Source organism: Dermacentor silvarum, chromosome 8, assembly GCF_013339745.2.
Source record: "Dermacentor silvarum isolate Dsil-2018 chromosome 8, BIME_Dsil_1.4, whole genome shotgun sequence".
NCBI lineage: Eukaryota > Metazoa > Arthropoda > Arachnida > Ixodida > Ixodidae > Dermacentor > Dermacentor silvarum.
Genome location: NC_051161.1, coordinates 73293147 through 73316875, shown reverse-complemented (window position 1 = coordinate 73316875; position 23729 = coordinate 73293147). Strand labels below are relative to the sequence as shown.

The following is a 23729-nucleotide window of genomic DNA, read 5'->3' as shown; positions in this document are numbered from 1 at the left end:
AAAATGCACGGAATTAACTTCAAACGTTGTCCGTGCCTACGTGATACGTGTATGTGCTTGCTTTTGCATAATATTTTGAATATTTTTATTGTTACAAAAATGAGTTGTAACAACATGGCGGCGCCTATGGGTTCCCACTTTTTTCGCCCAGTTTTTTCTCTAGAGTCAGTATTACCGGTCCTAAAGAAATACAATTTATGCAATGAACTTTTAGTTAGTAGTTGATAACAGGTATTTCGGTGAATAAATGATGCAATAATATCAATTGTTGCGAGCCGTTGCAGGTCTTTTTTTTTCTTTTGTCTTTTTGCTTTCTTTTGTAATGTTCCGCAACTGCCGCTCGTTATCGGTGGTTGGCTCTCATCGGCGATTCCGCCAATCAGAGAGCGGCTGCGGTGTTGAGCGCTGCTGCGCTGGTGGTGTTTGAAATCTCGGCCGTTTTGAACGCCGAGCTGTCTTGATAGTTTGACGGACAGCCTCTCGATACCGAAGACCACACCTGAGCCAGCCGGAGTTCGTCGCCGTGTACTGCTGTAATCCTCCAAGAAAAACCCAAAACCTGTAAGAGCTCCATCATTGCTCGCCGGAGACTTGCCGTAATCACTGTTTAGGGTTAGCGAACGAAACGTGCGAAGGCAGTGTGGAGGGCTCATAGGCGAGTCTGTCGCTGCATTTCGCTGTGTTGAACGGGACTGTGCTGTGGACTTTTAAGAATGTAACCATGGCTGTTGTTTAGTCATAGTCTTACGCACCTATTACTAGACTTGCATCTGTCAGTTAAGCTCAGTAGTGACGTACCATCTTGGCCGCGCATTTCGTCTGCGTAGTACTAGTAGTACGAATGATTACTTTTGTCCGCTGCGCAGGTTCACCATGCCTACCCAGAACCGAATAGTAAACTTCAAGAACAAGGGCAAAGACCAGCAGGTAAGATGACAACGGCCTTTGTTGCTGGGCGTGTGGCTGTACCGACGGCGGCGTCATTTTGCAGGAAATGCGGCGGCGGAGGAACGAAGTCAGCGTGGAACTACGCAAGCAGCGCAAAGACGAGCAGATCCTCAAAAGGCGGAATGTCAGTTTCAGCGAGGACCCCGTCAGTCCGCTGCACGAACAGAACAAGGTACGCATTATGCTGGCGCAAATCCCGTCTGTATTTTTAGTGCTTGACCGTCATCGGGAATCTCCGCCATGTGCTTGCCACAGTTGCGTGTGGAGTAGCGGTCCTTTGAACGTCATCGCTTTTTGGAAATGTGTGCAGACAGCTCGCGCTTGTAAACAAGCAGGGTGACTATGCACGGTGAACCAGTGACAATAAAACGTTGTTAGACAGCTGCTGCGGCCCCATAGGCCTCCCCATTCAATTGTGACCCCGCATCGACGATTATATAAGCAGCTCGCATGACGCAAGCATTAGCTCCGCCTTTCATGCTGGGATCCTGACGAGTAGAGCTTTTCTTTCTGAAATCGTGTGCTTATTTTAGATGGAGGTTGCTGAGCAACAAGATCTTCCCACAGTTGGTTTGGTACATAAAATGAAGCTGTTGTGTTAAGGGCAAATCTCCACAGTAGGCGAGTTCCATGTGTAGGTAATTTCTAGAAAGGAGCACACAGAGACCTGCTGCTAGCAAGGAAATTCGGTCCTTTGACAATTTTAATGTCAATGTTAACCTTGTTCAGCAGTTATGTGCCCTTTCTGATGCACAGTGAAACGAGACCAAAGTACTGTATTTTTTTATGTAGTCTTCACAAATCTCTGAAGCATGTTTTGAAGGTTCTGCTATTGCGAAGAAGTGCTAGCGTGTGAGATTATCCTGTTCCTCTTGTAACCTGAGCCAACTGCCAGATTGGAAGGATTAGTTGAGGGACTAGCAACCACAAGCCAGTCTCAAAGTGCTTCATTGTGGCGACATTGTAAATTACAGAAGCATCTATTTCACTGTTGACTTGATACCAGGACTGGCTTTTGGTTAGCTTGGTCAGTGTATAGTATCTTCAGGTGCATGTGTGACACAATCCAATTAGTATGCACACTCTTCTTCTGAGCACTTCATTCATGTGTGCCATGTGCGCATAACTAAGAGTTGTGTACTATTCCCAAAAGTTTATCTTGAAAGATCCACATGGTGCACTCGCCACCTGTGGTTTCAAATGGATGATTTCTACTGACCACCATGCACCTAATATTTTTTGCTATAAATGGAGGCCCAAGCCCCTCTGAACCTTTGCTAAAATTTTTGGCATGTTATGGAGTGCCCTAAATAATTGACTGAGTACCGGTTTCTACATACCAATTGTGCTACCTAGGAGGGGGCTATATGCATCATGATGTTGTGAAACACTGGTTTGTTCCGGTATTGCAGTTGCTGCGGCAGCTGCATGCAAGTGCAGCCAAAATAAACGTGCGCCTCACTCCTGTAAATTATTTTGTAGCAACTTCATCATACCTATATCGGGTACAACTTTAGAAGGCAGCAGCATTAGCCCCTTTAGGCGGATGCACACGAGCCTCCACCAATGGGTGCGCTCTCTAGACTTGCGTCATGAGCCGGGCGGCCGGTGATCCCGCGGGCGGGAAAACATGGCAGCCCGCGCTTTGAACTGGGCCGAGTTGCGTCGGCGGGACTATTTCTTTAGTCGCGGAGGCAATCCACTGCTGTGCTTCGGTCGTCTGGGCGGGCCCTCTCCTGCCTTCTTAAGTTGTACCCGACTATAGCCTTGTTGCTGCACGACAGCAGTAGGTCTTGCTACCTGCTGCAATAGCTTAACGGCTGTGGCATTGCGATGCCAAGCATGAGGTCATGGGTTCAACTGCCGGACACGGCGACCACATTTCAATGGCGCTGAACGGCAAAGATGTGTGTATACTTCAATTTAGGTGCATGTTAGAGTGCCAGGTGGTTTGACATATAAAACCCCAGAATGTAAGTTTTTTAGCAGGTTTTGCTCATTTCATGAGGTTACGATTGTGTTGATGCCAGGTCTAAGTGAAAAGTGAGGAGGTGGTGGATGAAGGGACAAAGGGTCGCCCCACACACATTCGCGAATATTGTCGCGGGGCCTTCAGTACCTTGCGTGATTAAATTGATATACAAGGAACCACGGTAATGATTTTCCGTGGTTGTGTGTGTATAAGAGACTCTTAATCATGCAAGGACATGGTCCAAGCGCCTTTTAAAGATATCAAGCTCCATTTAGTGTGATTCAGGGCTACGACCGCTCCAAAAAGTGTCGTAACTACCAGGCAGCGATAATGAGCTTTTCTGAGCTGTTTTTTGTTTCTCATCAGTAATGTTGCCGCAAGCGTTATCGGATGTTACATTTTCGTGGCTCACGCATTTAGCATTTATTATCGCTGTGCAGTGCTGTGGCACCACGTGTTACGTGCATTTTGATGCCCTTTTCCACCTCAGTGTGTGTCCTATGCCTAACAGCGTCAAAACAAACATCTCAATAATGACAAGACAAAGTTCTTTGTCCTCGGCTTGAGATGAGTCTAAGCTGTGGCTGATATTACCTTGTATTTACTGCTGTTGGGCAGAGCAAGTCACTAGGTCGAATTAGGATCGTAGCGGGCAGTGCCATATTAGTCACGGCAGCTAGCAGGAGCCATCTGGTATACTTACTGGAGCCCAGTAAACACTGCACATGCATATTTGTGGTATCAATAATGATAAGACAGTAAGGCTATGCTAAAGCTTTCTGCTGTTAATGGTGGCACCTAGAATCTGCTTCAGTGGCTCTACGATTTTTTTACTCTTTGGTGTACCTATGGCTTCAGCCCGTTACATTGTATGTTTAGACCCAGTGGGTTGACGTTGACTTGTCCAATGGTTCTGGCGCAGGGCTCCTTTGCATCTGTGGAGGAAATGGTTGCTGGTTTGACCAGCCCAGACCCAGATGTGCAACTCATGGCAACCCAGTCAGTGCGCAAGATGCTATCGAGAGAGCGACACCCCCCCATAGATGCTATGATTCAGGCTGGAGTTGTGCCTGTTCTTGTGTCGGCACTGTCCAAGGACTCTTGGTAAGTGCAGGTGTGGCCTTGTGCAGCTGCTGTCATTGACCTGATTTCATAGTGCCTTACCAGAATGATTAGGAGAAACTTGTGCATACCTGGCAGCTTTTATGATTTTATTGTAAAAATACTCAATGTTTAGGGCTTGTTTACGACTGCAGTGGTGGCATCAATAATTTGAAAATATTTTATTTGCACCTAGCTTAGGGCAGAACTGATGTCAAAGGCATACGAATGCAGTTTCTGAATAAATTTCTTGGACCCACTTGGCTATTCGAACACAACCAACACACTGCCACCAACTTCATAGACCCAGTGTACAATGACACATAAAAGTTCGGCCTTCAATACATGAACATTTCGGGAAAAACTTTCGGAAACCTAATGAATACAGTTAAACCTCAGTACTACCAACTTCCGTTAATTTCACCCTGATGAGCCCGGCGAAATTGATAAAATTATTTGGTGAGTCGAATTAAGCAAGATGCAGAAAAAAACCAGAACGTACTGCTGATTCATTGGCAGTATTGATTCTGACGTGCCCCCGAATCAAACCTGCACCCACTTTCTATGTGCCCAAAGTAGAAAACTAAGGTAGAAATGACATTTAAGCTCCTAAACAAAGTAAAAAGCTGATGCACAACCGATTCCTTTAGCAAGAAAAATGGACAAGGGTTTAATGTGAATTGCACAATGGTGGCTGGATTCCTAAAGTCATCTTTGCCGCAATACATCCCTGTTATGCGGTAGGCAGCATTTAATGGAAACAACCGAAGGCACCAGTGATCAAATGGTTGAATTACATAAAATTAACCTTATGGCCTAGGCTATAAGGTGCATTTGTGAGGGGCGCATGTGTACTGCAATGGCTTCTGCCTGTGCTTGTATGCCTTGAGAAGGGTTCCCTTGTGTACAAGAATGTGCTTTGTGTCCCAATTCTTTTCATCTCTGCCTCTCATCAAGGAAGTGTCAGAATTTTTTTTTTTTTAATCAAGTGAAAGTTGTATGTTACGTGCATATGAACGACAAAAGACAAGGGAAAGTTCCCACTGGCATTTTTGGCAAAGATTCTAAGGTTTTTTTTTTTTTTTTTCTCATCAACTGCCAACAACTCAAGGTGTGTTCAAGCTTGTGGATCTTTAGACTTCCTAATTCACAATCATAGTGGTATGAAGTACGGCCGCAGTTTATTTGAAGACCATATTTGTGCCACCCAAGGCAGGTGATACGCATTACGCAGCAGGTTTCAGATACTATCCAGCACACAGCCCTAACCTCACCATGATGCGCAACACATGGGCATTTGTGAAGTATCGGGCAGAAACCTTTATCCACAGCACATAGTGAACAAATTATGCAGTTAGCATTGCTGACACTCATATTTCTCAGAATAGTGTTTTGTTCGTCTCTGTCGCATATTGCAAAACATGATTCCGACAAGAATCGTTGGCCCAGAAAGGGTTCAGCATGGGCAGCTTGTGCCTCTCACGGTAATGGTGCTTGTTCCGCGCAGTCCATCCCTGCAGTTTGAGGCGGCTTGGGCCCTGACCAACATTGCATCTGGAACAGCCGAGCAGACTGACACGCTGGTGCAAGCTGGTGCTGTGCCCCTGTTTGTGCGGCTGCTGGCCTCGTCCCATGCAAACGTGTGCGAGCAGGCCGTGTGGGCGCTGGGAAACATTGCAGGCGATGGTCCCAACCTGCGTGACCTTGTGCTGCAGGCCGGCATCCTCAAGCCCCTGCTGGCACTTGCCCGGCCAGACACTCCCGTGAGTTGCCCTTGCATGAACAAGCAGTAGTGCAGTCAAACCTTGGTTTAACGAACATGAATATGTAGCAAATTATCGAACATAACGAAGTACATAAAAGATGGACTCACCACTACTTATGTGTAACAGATATACAGGGTGATATTTTTATGGAATTTTTAAAAACCTCCTCTGGCAAAGGGCATTGCCAGAGGAGGTCCTTGAGCTGGATTATTCAGAGGCGGACATTGCTAGCACGAAAAATCAAAACACATGTTCGACTAATTAACAGAAATTGACTAACTTATTATTTACTTTATGGCACATATTTCATTACGAATTGTAGCCAGTGAGCTTGCAAGGCGTATCCACTTGAAATTAATTTACAGGATGATACCAGTTTCGAGATATTTCCCAAAGTGTGGAATGAAATGCATTGGCGTTTTTGTTACTTTTGTGGTTCAATGCATAAATGAGCGTTTTGTTAAACAGTGGAACAGTGCATCTTTATGGCAGGTTTGAAGGCATGTATCTCCAAATTGGCATCACTTCCGGAAATTAATTCTAAGTGGATATGCCTTGCAAACTCACTGTGATGAGGAAAACGACAACAAACTCGCCGGTTTCCAGTTGGGCCCAGGATCCTTTTAATAATGACACGGCAGACGGGAGCTTGCTACACGAAATGCAGACTTTATACAGACACGCTAAACGATACAGACGATTTACATACACATGCACGTGGGCTATAGTTCGGGAGTTGTCCTTCGATATAAAACACGTGCCTAGCACTCATGCAACACTCGCCCGTATGCATCGTTGTTGCGGTGCCCGTGACGGTGGAGCGTCGTGTGGCTACGTCGCTGCTGTCGCGCCGCACCTTGTCGCACCACGCCGCTCCTTGTCGCGACGTGGAAGCAGGAGAAAAACAGCAGGCCGGTAGAACACCAGGCCACTGCTGTAGCTGGCCAGTAACGCCTGGCCTATAACGCCTCCGACGCTATAACGTCGGGCTCGGTCAGCACACAGGCAGCTCAGGCGTCTCGGTGGCCAGCAGGAAGCACTGCACCAGGCCGCTATGACAGCAGGCCGCTGGTGCACATGAGAGCAGAGCCACGAGCGGGATCTACGGCCAGGTCCGCACGGTAGCAGGACACCCGGTCGCCAGTCCTTGGGCTCGCTCAGCAGGCAGGTAGCCAGGCGTCCCGGTCCCCAGCATGAAGCACTGCACCAGGCCGCTGGTGCGCAGGAAAGCCCAGCCACGAGCTGGATCTCCGCCCGGGTCCGCACGGTAGCTGGACACCCGGTCGCCGGTACCCGAGCCTTGAACCGCCGTTCTGCGAGCTGATGTTCGAGGCTGCCGCTCGCTCTCACGCTCTGCGTGCTCTCGTGTCGCTTCTTCGTTCGTGGCACGTGTCATCTTCCATTACCATCATCACCAATCCTCCTCTTGTAGCCACAACACAATCATCATTCGAAGCAGGTCTTCTCGCCACCGCACGCCACTATCCACATCATCACACTCACTGACTACAATTCGTATATTGCAATATGTGCTGTAAAGTAATTCATTCAAAAAATAATTAGTGGATTTTTGTTACTTAGTTGAATATGCATTTTAATTTCTCATGGAAGTTATGTCCGCCTCTCTGAATAATCCAGCTTAAGGACTAAAATTATGTCATTTGCAACAGGCTATTTTATAAATTCTGTAGAACTTAAAAATGATCATCCTGCATAACTTCTATTCGTTATACAGTTGCGAAGTGATAATTCAGATTCGATGGGGACTGCCAAAACGTCCATAGCGAGTTCAAAATACCGAATTCACCCAAAGTGACATGAAAAGTCAACATGGGCGCTCTGGCCGGCACGGGGTGGCTGTCCGCAGCGCACTGATGCAGAACGGTCACAGTTGCGACACAACAGCGGGTTTACCAGTGCATTGGGTCCTACTGGGAGCTATGCCAGAGATGGCCGAAAGCTACGCAACAGCCAGGAAAACACAGCACCCGGGAATGTAACAGCGGGGTTCTACTGTATTTTAGTTTTGATATAACAAGGGTTTTTGGTCATTTCATACGTGTGCTTGGAGTCTGTATATGGCTGGTAAATCTTGCACACAGCTGTAGAAATGTGGACACTAAGCGTGGTCAGCCATGGCATCCCAAGATTTACAGCGCTGCACTACCAACACTCAAATCTGAGACGCCATGAGCCACGCCGATGCATTTCTCTCGGCATGATTTGCACTGCACACACGCTGGTGCTCGTAACTGCGCTATTATGGCCCGACCTTCTCCCGACCTTCTTGTGATTTGTTTACAAGTTCTTACTGAGAAGTTACTATCCACCAGGACTGTCCTGGAAATTCGTGAAATTATTTTTACTGCTAAAACTTTAAAACTTTGAATCAACAAAATGTACAGTTTAACAAAGTTTCTTGCTGCAAGTACACCTTCGGTAAATCGAGGTTTGACTGTACAACATGTCATCCTCCTTACAGTTTATTGTGTTTAATATTCCGCATTTCTTGAATGTCTCCACGAAGATCTGGAACAAGATGGTCCCAATGCCTTGACAACCAGTCTTTCAGTTGACGAGATGCATGCAAGTCTCCCAAATGCCAAAAACGCATTGGCAATTTCTTACCATTGGCATAGTGCCCAAAGTAACTTGCTTTTGAATGAGCTTTTCTAGTAAAAGTGCCGTGTAGTCGCTACCAACATCTACAGAAACTTGTGTCGCCATCTTGTGAAGACAGTGATGACACACTGGCTGTGACAGTACAGTGCTGTAAACAATGCACACACAGTTTCAAATTTTACTGTAGTGCGAAGTCAATTTTCAGACTCATTTTCTAGCAGAGTAAAAAAAAGTGCTCCTTAGAATTCAAGAAATATGGATAAATGAAACTGGGCATCCTGGCACACACCCGTTCTACTTTCTTTTTTTAAATAACATGGGAACTGGTTTTTCACAATCCACTGGAGTCGAATAAAGGGAAGTCGACTGTAGTTGCATACCTATTCTTATGGTGCGGGCAGAGGCTCTTATTTTATTAATTTATGCCTCACTATAACAAATGTAGTTGCATACCAGGGGGAAGTCTGCTGTGCTGGTTGCTAATCTTCACTCATGCACGGGCACTGCTGCAGGCACCATTCATCCGCAATGTGACATGGTCCCTCTCCAACTTGTGCCGTAACAAGAACCCACCTCCACCCTTCGAGACCATCCGTGAATGCTTGCCTACTCTGGCACAGCTCATCCATCACACTGGTATGTGTCCCTGTCACCGACTGCAACACTTACCCGCAGGGCCATTCCATTACCGTCGTGCATTCAGTGTTCATTCTGAACACATGGCAAAAGTATTGCGTTGTGTTGTATGGCATAGTTGCCCTCCGAGGCTTCAGAAGTCCCTACTGAAACATTCTGTATGCATTTCAAAATGTACCGTGTTTTCTGTGTGATTATTATGCAAATTGCAGGCCTTATATGGAATTGATAAAGATCCCGCAAGAATTATACGAGTTATTGAGGGTATCAAGAAAACGGAAATGCTGACTATGTCAACATGCATTTGTTTACTGAACGCATTGGCAAATCCAGTTTCTATTTTGCACAAAAGCAGTTTGGAAGTTGCATTTCTCATCATCTCGTGACTGATTAGAACTCGCAGCGGTGAAGGCTTCGTAAGTTCCTTTGCAGCGCGGCCGCGGCTCATGTTTTCATCCGAGACACACTTTTCACTATCACATGCATAACCCGGTTATTTTTTGCCGGTAAGCCGGTCGCCAACCGATTGTCTCACCATTGCAATTTTGCCGGTGCTCTTCATCCTCAACAGCTTTGCACTGAGTCAAAACGAAACTACTGTTTGCTGCGGACGAAACTGTTTGTGGATGAAACTGCGGCCGCTATTGGCACAATCATGGTTGGCGACCTTGCAGTTCTGAAGGCACACGGCCGACGTGCGCACAGAGTCAAAATAACTGTTTGCTGCAACCGCTGCGGACGAAACCACACGCAGTCGCTATCGACGCGATCATGGACGGCTATGAAAGCATGCGGCCAATGTAGCGTTATGTGTGACGGTAAATGCAAGAATAGCGGCTTTAAAGGCACAAGTAGGCACAAGGCGCTCCGATATTGTTGTCATTCACGTATGATCTCTACTGATGACTAAAGCAATGCGGACTCTGTCGCTTTGTTTCGGTTGGATGCTAGCGCCGTTATTGCTCTTTTGCAGCATGCCATGCTCACCAAGCTCTAACAGTTGTCCAAATTAACCGCTGTGCTGTAAATAGGTTCAAATTAGCTAGAGTGATTGCATTAAATAATGCATATGCCTGTCTGGACCAGAGTATAGGCCGAATTATCCAATTCTCTGCATTGAGGTTTTACTTTATTGTAATGGCATACGGAATGTTGAGAAGGCTATACAGAGTGAAGCTTTAGGGACACTTGAGAAGGATATTGTCAAGCTTATATGCAGTGCAGTTTTTGTTCACCCAGGCAGGACTTGAAATTTGCAAGCGTGCACACACACACACATGGGAAACAGTTGGGCAGAAACACCTACAGACATGTAGGCAGGCTGTGCCAGCTGGTAATCGGGCAGGTGGTAACCCCTAGTTTTCACCCTGCAGATCGGGAGGTTGTGGCGGATGCCTGTTGGGCCCTGTCGTACCTGACGGACGGTGCCAACGAGCAGATCGAAGAAGTTGTGCAGCAACCTGGTGTGGTTGCCCGTCTGGTGGAGCTGCTGGGCAGCGGACAGCACCCTGTGTCGGTGGTGACACCCGCCCTGCGTGCCCTGGGCAACATAGTGACGGGCAGCGACGCACAGACGCAGGCCGTAATCGACGCTGGTGCACTGGTGCCTCTGCGTGCCCTGCTGCGCCACCCAAAGTCGAACCTGCAGAAGGAGGCCGCCTGGGCAGTGTCCAACATCACCGCAGGCACCGAGCAACAGATCCAGGCTGTCGTGGACGCTGGCCTCATCGAGCCTCTGATTGAGGTGCTTGCCACAGGGGATGCACGCAGCCAGAAGGAGGCCGTCTGGGCTGTCACCAACCTGACCTCAGGTGGCTCCCTCAGCCAGGTAAGAAATCGCAAGGTTTTTTTAATGCGGAGCCTTCTCTGTGGTGCATCCTATGGGTTTTTATGCTGTGGTCAGTGATGGTGGTGGCTCAACTGATGAAGAGAGGGAAAGGAGTGGTGCTGAAAGTGGTTGTACAGTTAAACCTGGATGTAACGAAATTGACAAATTCCCGGAAAAGTTCGTTATAAAGAGGATTTCGTTATATGCAGGTTCGGCACGAAAATTCGAAAAAGAAACGCTTATCGTATTTACTCGATTCTAAAGCGCCCTCAATTGTAACGCGCACCCGTTTTTCGTTTTCGTCGAAGCACTAATCCTTGGAATGTCACACCAGGTACCGGATGTGTGGACGCGTGTCGTTTCGCACAAGCACGAGGCATCGGAAACAAAGAGCGAGCGTCACGATGGCGTTGTAGCGTCGTTTAGTGTTACAGTAGAACCCCGCTGTTACGTTCCCGGGGGCTGCGTTTTCCCGGCTGTTCGTTTTCGGCCGGTCCCGGCACAGCTCCCATAGAACCCAATGCATTGTTAACCCGCTGTTGCGTCGCAACTGTGGGTCCGTTCCCGCATCATACGTTGCGGACTGCCACCCCGCGCCAGCCCGAGCGGCCATTTTGACTTTTCATGTCGCTTGGCTTGGTGGCTTGACGATGGCATTGGCCGCCCAAAGTGCTGGGGGCGACAACTATGACGTATTTCCGGTTTCCGCCAGAAAAAGTATGGCCCGTGAGATCCGTATTTGCTACATAAAGATGGTGTCTATGACGCGTTGTCGCCCTAAAATTGGTTATGGCTCATAGATATCCCGTATAAACTCGAAGGGCGATAACGCAGTCGCTGCGCGCCGTATGCTGTATGTGCGAGAGGAGCCCATAGAATAAAGAACCGCGTCTAACCTCGCGCGCGCAAAAAAAGTTGGGAAAAAGCGCGCCTTCTTCCGTTGCACTCGAGGCACCAGCGAGCGAGCGAGGGGGGAGGGATAGCGGGGCGGCGTTGTACTGTACTCTGGCATCAACTGCGTACTGCGCGGCGGCGCAGTACGTAGTTGATGTCGCGCGGGCCATATCTTGAAAGCGATCTGCGTTTGGGCAGAGTCTAGCAGTGTAGGTGCGTCGGCGGCTCGTAGCTTTGTGCGTGCTGTGTGTTCACGGCGCTCAGTTTGCGTTGAAGCGATAAGACCACAGCACGATGGTCACTTCTCTCGCTTCTCCAGCGGCGCTTCCACACGCCGCCAGCGTTTGACAGCGCGTGTACCAGCGCGTCGGCAACATCAACTGGAAAAGGAGAGAGTGCCGGCTTGGGCGGGCTAGGCCAGCTGCAGCAAGCGGCAGGATCAGGTTTGAATGAAGGGAGGGGGAAAGGTCACGCCCGCGGCGGCAAGATCGCCGGGTCGAGGGATGCAGGCCCGCCTCGCACACGTGCGCTCACTTCGCATTCCGTCGCGGCGGACAAGGTGCTTCCGGTTGCCGCTCGCGCAAAAATGACAATATTTGGGGCGAAATCTCTAGGTTGTCGCAGGGGGAAATTCGTTATATCGAGGAGGTCTCCTGCTGCTACTTCGTTACGTAGAGGTCTCAAATACATGTGCTTCTATGGATTAATGGCGGGGAATAGAAAAACTTCGTTATATCCAGAAATTCGTTATATGGAGGTTCGTTATAAGCAGGTTTAACTGTAGCAGTTTATTTTGTTAAGGACAACAGGAGGAAGAAAAAAAAAATAACAGGTGTTGTCAATGTGTAGTCGCACGGGTTTTGTGTTCATGTGTGCCCGACTTCTAATATATTTGAATATATTTTAATTGTATTTTACAATTTTGGCCAAATTTTTGCTACGTAATAAAGAGAGCAGGTTGTATTTTTAAAAAATGTCAGTTTCGCCCTAAGGGCGAAGCAATGAATGCGATAGCAACACAGCAATGTCTTACGAAGTAAGGTGAGCGGCTTTGGTAGCAATATGAATTGTTGGAAAAATGAGCTGATTTAGTAAGCAGGTGTGCTGTGGCGTAAGTAGACCGACATGAAGAGAGACTCGATGACCACGAGAAGGCACGTGTGAAACGGTGGTGTTGATGAGAAGCGCTTCCCGTGGGCAGCGCGTGCGAAGGGACACACCTGTAGCGCTGCACTGCCGACCCGGGCAGCATTGCATGTGTAGCGTGCATTGGAAAATGTGGCCCGACTATTACTAACTGATTGAACAAGCGTGGTGTGAGCGCGCGCAAACATGAATAGATCACACTGACTGCAGACAGCGACTGTCAAAACGCTGGCAGCAAGCGCATACGCCGCAGCAACGGGCGAAGGTACGTGTGGTCTATCGCTTCAACGGAAACTGCGCGGAGAATGCACGGCGCATACAGGTCAGAGCCGCGTGGAGATAAGCGACGGTGCGAGCGAGCGACGAGCGCAGTTGTTGGCAGAGAAGTGCCCCCCCCCTGCTCCACACGGCGCTCGGGCTTACGGCGTGCGGTGAAGATTTTATCTATAGGGAACCTCACGGCGACGGCAGAAATCCGGTTGAAGTGTCCATATAATTGCTATCGCAATAAAAGCAGGGCCACAGGCATAGCAACTGTCTGGCTTCGTAGTCGACACCTGGGGCGGTATTTTTGGGCGATCACTTTCAGGAGATTTTTGCAAGATTTCACAAGACTAGTGCCAGACGCGTTGGCGTCTACGAGTGACAGCATTCCCGGCATGCTGTTGGCACAGTGCCAGTACCTGGTCATCGGAATTCCGTAGATGCCAAATGCGTCTGGTGCTATTCATGTGAAAACACAAAGTGAGACTGTCTTAAAAAAATGATCACCCAGGTATGCAATCCCTGAACTGTTCCACGTCTGTGAAAAAGAGATTAGGGAAAATAATTATGCCGAGAGGTGGCGGGAGGAGAGGCAATAATTGTATGCCGAGTGGACCCCAGTGGCACATCTGCTGGGGGTTGCGTGGTCCACTGCCGGTCAGCCACCGTAACAGCCGAGACATAAAAATGCCACTTATTCCAATTCTCACGGCGCGTGAAATGTGCAAACTTTTGGTTCTGATTCAGCACTAGCCCGTCGCACCTGATCTTGGGATGTATGTGAACCACTCTGAGCCGTTCCTCTGTGCCTAGATTTTCGTCTAAACCTCTTCCTAAGTAAAAATATTGCCTTTTTGACTGAGCTCAATTTTACAGCCATTTTAGTGCACGTGTTGCATATTGTAAGCTGGTTAGTGCTCAAGGCCTGCCATTTTGTGGGAATCTTGAGATTTCTACACCAGTCAATGTCTAATTGGTATAAAACCTGATTGATTTTTCTTGGCAAAACAATTTAATATCTCATCACTGTTCAGCTTGGCTCAACAGTGATTGCTGTGGATCTGGGTTGTAATTCTTTATGCTTCTATTACCGTAAATTTAGGCCCATTGGGAGGTTTTAATCGCGCTGAAAATGCGCTTTACAATTTCACTGGGACACCTATCAATGCTGGAGAAAAAAAAAGTGGTTGGATGAGAAAGGAGGTTGGCTAGGGACACTGTAAATGCCTTGGTGGGTGGGAGTCACTTCGATCTACCTTGTGGCCGGAGGGGAGAGAAATATGGCGGGGGGGGGGGGGGGGGAGTGAAGCGCAGTGAATATGAAAGACATTACACGGACATGCAGCTCATGCTGTTAGTGCACAGGAACAAGTGAGAAATGTATTCAGGTTCTACTGTGTACAATGTCCCTGCGAATTTGGATTTGACGGATTGGATTTGTGCTCAGAAAATCTAAGTTGTCAGTCTGACACTAAAGGGATGCACTAAATTTAGACTTGCAAAGTATTTCTTCAAAACTATATTGACTTCAGTAAGATGTTGCTTATTAGGAGAGAGAACGAAAGCCGAACCTCAGCACTAGCTAGAAGTGGTTTTAGGCGCAAAATGAGACAAAGAATAGGGACAGGCAGGCACATTTCTAGCCATGTACCAGCTAGCCTGACAGCATGTCAGCAGCTCTAGCATGTCAGTGTGATGTTGCAGATATGATGTGTATTTAACTTCATATGGCCATTATGGTGCAAAAATTACTACAAGTTCTCGAAATTTGCCAAATTCAGTCTTTGGCTCCGTCGGAATACAATGTAGTCCACTGTCCTTACGGATAAACAAATTAAAGAGGTTTAGCCTGCCGATAATCGGGTAAACGCAGGCGGACTGGGCGGGCGTTGGGGTGGAGGCGTAAAGCCCCAATGCCCAGTCTGCCTGTGTTTACCGATTACCGGACAAGCTAAACCTCTCTACTATGCCCAAGCAGACGCCATCAAAATGTACCGTCATGACTAACTCGTGCGGCAAGTTCAACGCGGTGCCATCAGTCTTCCTTTTAGTTCTAACGTCCTTTCTAGCTTATGCATCCTCTCGCGATAATTATTGCTATTTTAGAAGCATAATTTGCCAATGAATTTCAATTTATTTCTATCTTTTGTCCCTTTAAAGTATTTGCATGCTGTGCTTCCTGTTCCCAAGGGTGAGGCGGTGTATGGCCTGCCGCGGTAGCTTGGTGGCTGTGGCGTTGTGCTGCTGAGCTCAAGGTTGCTGGTTTGGTCCAGGCTGCGTCAGCTAATGGGGAACAAAATGAGATGGGGGGGGGGGGGCAAAGTGCATAGATGCTCGTATACTTAGATTTAGGGGCACCCGGGTAGTAAAATCTAATTTGCAGTCCTCCACCATGGTGTGCCCCATATTTGTATTGTGGTTGTGGCATGTAAAAAACCCCAGGATTAATTTTTTTTTTCTTTTAGGCGGTGTATGCACTGCAAGCAGGTGTGCTGCCACCAGTCTGCGATTTGCTCACCGTCCAAGACCCCAAAACCCTGCTGGTGGCCCTGGACGCCATTCGTAACCTCCTGGCAGCTGGTGAGAGGCTGAACGAGCGAGATCATGTCTGCTCGATGATTGAGGAAGCCGGTGGCCTGGACAAGATCGAGGCTCTACAGCATCACGAGAACGCAGAGGTCTACCGTGCTTCTCTTGCCATCATTGAGGAGTACTTCTCAGACGAGGTGAGCACACTGGATGCCGCACATAGGGGGCAATGTTGGGGCCTTGTTTTCGCTGGCCATTGGCGAGTGGTAGTGTGTACTACACATGTGCAATGTGCATCGTATGTAGGAACCTCTTTTCACTCCTGTGTGTTGTGTCACGGCCACTCGATGAAAAACACACGGTGCGGCCTGCCGTGTCGCGGCGCAGGCAATGGGCAAGAGCGTGGAAGCGGAGTTGACAGTTGTTGCCGCATTTCGCTAGGAGGGCGCCAGTAGTAGGGGAGGGCTCCACACGACGCGGGGGCGGGAAGGAGCGCGCGTTCAGCGGGTAGGTCAAGATAGTGGTTGTTTTTCTCCACATGAATCACTCGCACTGAGTGTCACTCAAGACAGTTTGCGCATGTGTGATATTTTATGCGTTAGGCAAAATGCCGCGCAACTGTTGTGTGCCGTTGTGTTCCACGAATGCATCGAAGGACCCGCAAATACGCTACCACAAGTTTCCCAGTAACGCAGGGCAGCATGGCTGCGAAACATTTCCCGTGAAGGACCTGGCGGGAAGGGAACAGTATGGCAGCCGAATGACAGGTCCCTGGTGTGCGCCTTGCATTTTACGGAGCAGGACTACAAGAAGACCGAGAAGTTGAGGATACTTTTGCCAACGGCTGTGCCGACAGTGTTCCCCGGTTATCCAAGCTACATGAGCACGAGGAGCACGCCTGCTCCGAGGAAGAAGCGGCCACGCTTGGAAATAGAATACGATAATGCGTAGTCGCGTGCCGAGTGCTCGGGCAATGCTGCTTCAAAAGACAGGCCTGTCATTAGCCAAAACGACTCGTCAAGTGACAGCACTGAAGCCACGACGCCCAACAACTCCGAACTAGGGAATGAAACGTGTGTGGAAATTGCATCATTTTCAGATGCATTATGTCAAACTACATTCGACCTTGTTAAACTGACAGAAGAAGCTAAAAAAAAAAAACGCGCTGCTTCCAAGCGAAGATCGCTCGTAGGAAAGGAGCACTGCAGGCCCTTCAAGAAAAAGTGAATGAGGCTGAGGTTCAGTGCAAGGCTTGCAAAGCTCAGCTGCAGCTTCATCAGGCAAACGACGCACTGTACGGTCTAGTAGAGTATATTGACCACGGCAACCTCAGATACCCGACGATGGAAATTATTGGCATTTGCAAGCTAATGTGCATATTTATCGACAAGGTCATGAAGATAGCAGACGTGAGACGAAGTGGCAAGATTTGCGACCTCCTATCGTCTGCACTTTTGCCACACCTGCTGCTGTGCCGAGAGCTGACTTGCGGGGCGGACGACCACGTCATGGAAGTCTGCAAAGTTTTCATCAGAAAGCTCTTACTAGCGCTTCTTGCCAACTGGGCAGGAAATGGTAATATGTCTGTTGAGCGTCTCGTACGCTTGGCTCAAAAACCTCTGGCCAGGAAAGTGCTGCGCCTGTGATTCCAATAACACAGTGATCCTTTTTTCACGCACGTGCAATAAAGCAATTATGACTCCCCTGATGTTCACAATGCTTTTGTTTCTAAGGTGTGAGCAACAATCATTCCGGAAATACAACCGCACCTGTCAATGAGCGACTCTCCTGTTGTAAAAATAACTGTAGCACAAACATACATTATCGAAGGTGAACAGCGCAACAGGCAACAAAAGAGAGAAAACATGACGTGAAAAATCGCAACTCGCACGAGCAAGCCACTTCAGATAAAACTAACACTTGCTATATTTAGGTTGAAGCATCGCCGACGCACATTCGATAGGACGATTACCAATATAGTTAACGCTATAGCAAGTTTATTGTAACCCTTTAAAAACTAACAAGCGCATAGCAGCTGCGTTGTCAAGCCGCGATGCGCCGCAATAATTCCAGCGCTCTCGCTTTCGGTCTCCCCAGAGGCTCCCCTACTGGTGGCGCCGCGGCAGCAGCCCGGAGCACTAGGCGCGCCACGCAGTATCCGCTCCACGCGGCAGGCCGCACCTTGTGTTTTTCATCGAGCGGCCGTGGTTGTGTATTGCTGCTGCACTACATATTGTTATGTTGATGAAAAAGTCACGGTCGCTGACCAAGTGAAGGTGAAAAGCACATTTCCAATATATATAGTGGTTCTTAAAGAGGAAGAGAAGAGAAAAGTACAGCGCCGTAACTGCCTCTCGCAAGAGGGCACCTCGACAGCACTGTACGGGTAGGGGGTGAGGGGAGATAGTAGAGTGGGTGCAGCAGGGAAAAAAAAAAAAGAAAGCCGAGCGGTAAGTCGTGAAAGCGAGGGTGGCACGACTCACAGGACACCAACCTGTGCTCGCGAGAGCACAGGTTGGTGTCCTCCTTCTTGAAGAAGTCCAGTAGCGCCGAGAAGGCGCGCCTGGCGATGGAGGAAGGTGCCGCCGGAAACAAGAGCCCCTGCGTGGTGTCGCACAGCAGCCCCAGGCGACGGTAGGTAGCGACACATTTCCAAGCCTGTACAGATTTCTTGTTCACACTAAACATTGAAATGTCTCCCGTTTTTCCCCTTGACATGGTCAGTGACCCCAACTTCATGTTCTGCTAAATCAAGTGGTGGTTGGAAAAACAGTCATCGCTACCATGAGATGCTTGGCATCCTGGATTCAAGTGTTCAATTCCAGAATTCTCCAGTGGTTGTGTATTTTCGGTTGCCTGGACTGCTGTCTTGTAGACCGTAAAATTCTGAGCAAGCGCCCCCACCCATGCAAGAGCCCCCCCCTGACTTCACTAATATCAAAGTTCCGGGAAAGCGCCCCCCCCCCCTCGTCCAGGCAACACTGGCGTGCCACGTCCAGTCGACGACAATAATCGTAAATTCGGCAAATCGCACAAGGGTGCCCCGATGCGCAGTTTCATCCAATCATGGTCGCATCTGGGCGCCCAGGTGCGCACCGGGGCGAACTGCGGCCGGCAAGATCTGCCTGTCACACAGTAGAGAGGATTTCCCTGCGGCATAGCGACAGAGTAGTGTTCGCGGCTACGCTGTGGCGTCGCCGGCAGCTTCGCCGCTATCATTTGCCACTGATATCGCTAGGCCTTTTCTGGTTCACTTCGAATCTATAGCAGACGGCGCTTCGGAACGAACTGCCGACTCTCTTAAGCAGCACTGTTTTGTTACCGTTGTTGCCGCTTTACCCTCTGCTCGCACTAATTTCACATGAAGAAAAACATTTGCTGCGCCGCCAGCTGCGATGCGATGGCCGAGCTACGGTATGCTGTCTGCTGTCGGTAGCCATGCTTGTATCAGAACTCTCGTTAGTGCTAAACGTTTTACTGCTGACATGGTTTTAGTAAAGTGAACATTACGCGTCCCTTTACTCTAGCGGACATCATTTTGCGTAACCAATGTTCGTGCGTCGATGTGCTATTTCTGCAGTTCTTTGTACGGTTTTCAGATTTGGCTTAATAAAATTCATATTAAATAAAATTTTAATTCCATTCCCGCTGTGCCTTATTTTCTGGCGGGGAAGTTTTGTCATTGTCATCTTGAATTTTGGCGCCGTTGCGGTCATAGTTTCTCACTACAACACCTAGAGGGTAAACTGGCGCCACCGTCTATGCGAGTTTTTTAAAGGGTGCCGTGCCCTCATAGGAATGACAGGATATGTGTCTGCGAGGCTTGTGCTGGCTGCTGTTGTACGAGGCTTCGTCTAAAACGTGGCTTTGGCTGCACAAATAACGCGTCCTTAAAAAAGTCTTCATAAAAGGCTTTCATTCACCCATATTACATCTCTCGATAAAGTTTACTCACCTACAATGCAACATCAAGCGAAGAAAAGCAAGAACAGGCGACAAGTTGTTCTAAAGCGAGCGAAAATCTTGTCGTCTGCCCTCCAATTTTAGCGGCCAGCTGATACTTTTAAGTTTCATAGAATTGTGCATCCAATAGTATGTCCTCAAAATTAAACATGTTTTTGTGTAATAATAAAGCTAAAGCAGCTTTTTACGTGCTGTTTTAGCAGGAAATGAATCATTGTGACAGACGGAACGGTGCTAGCCAGGCACGTCTTCAAGGCGTTCTGGCTCTCCAAGAACGATGCCAATTCGAATCCACAATATACCGGCACTCCCATGCATACCACAGCGCAGCAGCGCCACATTTCCCTCTAGGTTTGATAGTGTGAAACACTATGGTTGCGGTATAGCCCCCCCCCTTGACTTTGTTGGTAATTTCGACTTGCTTGAGGGGGTGCTTGCTCGGAATTTTACGGTATGCAAATATTTTAGAATGTTTCTTGTAGTGTAGATTATAGTCAAAATGTCTTTAAATTGAGCAGCGAGCTTGTGTTACACCTTTTGTTGGCCGACCTATACAGCAGGTTTTTTGTTTTTTCACCACTTTCCAGTCTGAAGATTACAGCCTGGCACCTGAAGCTGGCGGCGACACTTTCGCCTTTTCAGCACCAGCCACCTCTGACCAGGGCTTCTCGTTTTGAGTGTTGTACAGCACCTCATGTACAGATTGTTTATAGCCTCATTTTAAACACCTGAACTTTTTTTTTTCTATCTCCTTTTTTTTTTTAACTTTGTATTAAAGGTGTGCATGCCTGGAAATGTGTGTTCATGATTTAGTTCTGCTCCGTTGTAAGGCACAGCTGACCATATTATGCAGAACTGTCTTCATATCTTTGGATACTGAAGGAGAAACTGATGCATTGCAAACACCTAGTTTTCAAGGCTACCAATCACAATGGCTGCCGGGGTTTTGCTAATGCAATTTTTTTTAAAGAAATTTAGCTCAAATAGCATCGGTGTAATAACTTGGTTATGTCACCAGTGGCCAACTTAATGGCCCAACTACTCAGTCACCCCTGAAAGTGAAACGCTATAGACCGTTTTATCGAGGGCGCATGTATGTTTGCGATCACAGCGCCGTCTATCATCTGGTGCATTATGCTGATATGTGGGATCATGCTGGAAGGTGTACAGCGGACGTGCGTTTGCGAGTTGTAAGTTTTTATGTTTGCCTGAGAGGTCTCAAGTTTTTGTGATTGGGAAAGTTCTTAGCATGTCGTTACTAGGCGTTGAGCTTCAATGTAGCTGCAATATCAAAATGTGCCAGGCCCTAAGGCACTTCCACAGCTCTACCTGAAAGTCTGCACATTGTCAACGTGTAACACACGAGCAAAGTGTTATTGTATGTCCAGCCTTGACCTTCGTTTAAGGTCAAGGTTAGACATGCAAGTGACACGTTAATCATGTGACAACAATCGGAAGTGTCTTGGTGTGCCATGCCGTGTGGCGCACCAGCGTGAATCCCAATGCAGGTAACTAGCGAAGCACCGAGGAAACAAGGTTTGGGTAGCTTTCCTGCTCCTATTTTTGCGGTACAATGTGTTAAATGTTCTTTGCCTGGCGCCTGGGCACATGAAATAAAAAGTTTAATATTAACTCGACCGGGAGGGCCGTTAACATGGAGCTCGATAAAACGACCTGGCCACAGTGGCCACAAATACACCCAGACCAACCTGATGCACGCGACGTGTTTAAAGAATATATGCACTCGGTCAGAGCGGTGCCTGGGCAAGGGCACCTCGCCGACCCGGGAGAATTGATAAAACGAACAAACTACCCTGCCGTAGCAATTTTATTTTCTTAAAGTAATACAGCGCGCGATGTCGGCCAGACAGCTTGCCCACGAGATTCGGAAGCACAGGAGAGCGATGTGAACTATGCGATATGAATGACCGGTTATAAAATGAAAGAAGACATTTTCGTTTTCTTCATTGGCACGTACTGCTTTCATAATACGTGCCCGGCCAACTTTCACCAGAACTTTGGTTGCCAAGCATATCCTTAGAACACAATTGAACAGATCATTTTTAATGTGCGTGCACGAAGGAATAGTTGACAGATTCGAATATGCACTTTCCATTCATATTGGAGTTTGATCGTGGGTGTCGAGTTCGTCGCTGTGCACTCGCTGGAAACAAAATCTCTAGAATATACATGCGACGAAGCTGATGGCATTAAGTCGTTTCATTTTATGCTTGCAATCCAAAGAGGATGCTTGTCTGCAACTGCAATGGCGGAGTCCACGAAGGCGCCGCGGCTCAAGATGCACTTCATGTGCACTTCCGAAAGTGACGTTTGCAGCACAGTAGTAGCCCATTAACCGAGACTGCTGTCATTACAGCAAACCGCAGACAAGCCACGTTAAAATCGCACTAATTCGTAATGACACCGCTACCGTTGCAAGCCTACTGCTGGGAGAACCGCCTCCGCACATACCAGTTCGAGGAGGAGAGCGGCTCGGTTTTTCCTTGCCAATAAGTCTACCTGTGTGCTTGGGAGGTCAAGTGTGCATCGCCTCATGTGGGAATGCACAGGCCAGTATTAGCTCGCCAAGCACATAAGCTTCCTTGGTGAACATTACTTGGCACAATCTCCCTTCCCTTTAATCATTTCCCCCAAGTAAGCCTCGAGTCTATATTTTCTCTGGCGTGATTGCAGATGGCTGCTGTCTGTAAAACTGGACACTTGTTGGGTCAATTATGTGATCAATGGCAAGGTATCGAGACAAGGTGCCTCCTTGGGCTCAAAGTGGTGTTTATCAAACTAAACTTTGCACGAAAACAGTGAAATATATTGCAGTGTTGCCACTCGTGTGCTTTTGTGCCAGTGGCACTGCATTGCTTTTGTTTCTCAAGTCACTCAAAACCACCACACCAGGAAGTCGACCTTACTGTGAAGACGAGTTATAAGGTAGGAAATGGTGAAATAATGGTGGTTTGATAAACCAGATGTTGCAACCACAATGGAATGGCTGCTATGGTGTAGGGTGCCGACAGGCATGGATAGTTTTTGATCTGGCTTGCCTCGTGTACCACTCCACAGCTTTGAGATGTAGTGCCTGCAACATTGGCGCAGATGCATTCTTCCTTTGCTCCACTGGCATTTGCATTGCACTGCAACTACCATCCAGTATTCACAGGTTCGTGAAGTAGTGCAAAAAATATAAAATGCTCCAGGAGTAAGTTTTATGGAAGGCTCGCTAGCTAGCTGCGTCTTGCATTTTCTGCATGTAAGCTTCATTAGGGAGAGCCTCTCGGCATTGTCCAAAAGTGTCCAGTCCTCAGCTTGGAACTCAAATTCTGTTTTCATAAAAATGGGGTTCCCAAGATCATGTGGGAGTCTCAAAATTTATCAAGGAGTTGGGCTATTTTTACTGCTGTTAGCAGTAATTAGATTTTAATTGCAGGACTGGAATAAGTGCAATATGTGTCTCTTGAAAGAAAAGTGTCACTTATCGTCCACACGTAGTGAGTGCTTTAAACATAACCCAAAAACTCTTGTGCTTCGTCTAAGTGCTGGCCTTCTGACACTGATTTACTGGGAAGGCCGAAAGGTTGGCCTGAGCTGGTGCAATCTAGCCTGTTATTCTGCACTGGGGAAGAGGAAAGGGGGTGAAAAGTACAGTGACAAATGAAAAGGAAAGGAGTGGATGTGTATGTTGCACAACGGTGTTGCTAAAGTCACTCATCCAGCCCCATGGCATACAGGAAACTCCGCTAATGTTTCTGTTGTGTGCTTTGCAATTGTAGTGCCAGGCCATGGGCTAAGAACAAGGTTAATGTCAATAGAAGGCTAAAGTGATAAGCTCTTCAATGGCCTATCTCCAGAGCCATGTTGCATTTCTGCAACCCTTTGCTATTATCAGTGTGGGGCACGTAGATCTTGAGTCATTCAGATGACCACCAGGATAGCAGCAGGATCACGTGGGAAAAGTGGGTCACACATGCTTGTGACCCACTTTTGCTTGAGGGCAAGAAGCTCACAACAGAAGCATCTAGTACGAGGCAAGACATGGATGCAACTG

General features: G+C 47.9%; 1 protein-coding gene across 1 annotated transcript; it reads left to right on the top strand.

Moving 5' to 3' along the window:
- Positions 1–365: 365 nt before the first annotated feature.
- On the top strand, positions 366–20464 carry LOC119461449 (importin subunit alpha-5). The gene is made up of 9 exons (XM_037722764.2): positions 366–561; positions 867–927; positions 992–1120; positions 3843–4024; positions 5529–5784; positions 8922–9045; positions 10419–10873; positions 15643–15903; positions 20257–20464. The coding sequence occupies exons 2-9, from the start codon at positions 874–876 to the stop codon at positions 20344–20346; spliced, it is 1551 nt and encodes a 516-aa protein (XP_037578692.1). The 5' UTR covers positions 366–561; positions 867–873; the 3' UTR covers positions 20347–20464.
- Positions 20465–23729: the final 3265 nt, after the last annotated feature.

Excerpts from the sequence above, each read along its gene's own strand:
- LOC119461449 (XM_037722764.2), top strand. The coding sequence starts at position 874 with ATGCCTACCCAGAACCGAATAGTAAACTTCAAGAACAAGGGCAAAGAC. Across the intron at positions 928-991 it reads ACAAGGGCAAAGACCAGCAG|GAAATGCGGCGGCGGAGGAA; the intron begins GTAAGATGACAA and ends GTCATTTTGCAG. Across the intron at positions 15,904-20,256 it reads AGGAGTACTTCTCAGACGAG|TCTGAAGATTACAGCCTGGC; the intron begins GTGAGCACACTG and ends ACCACTTTCCAG.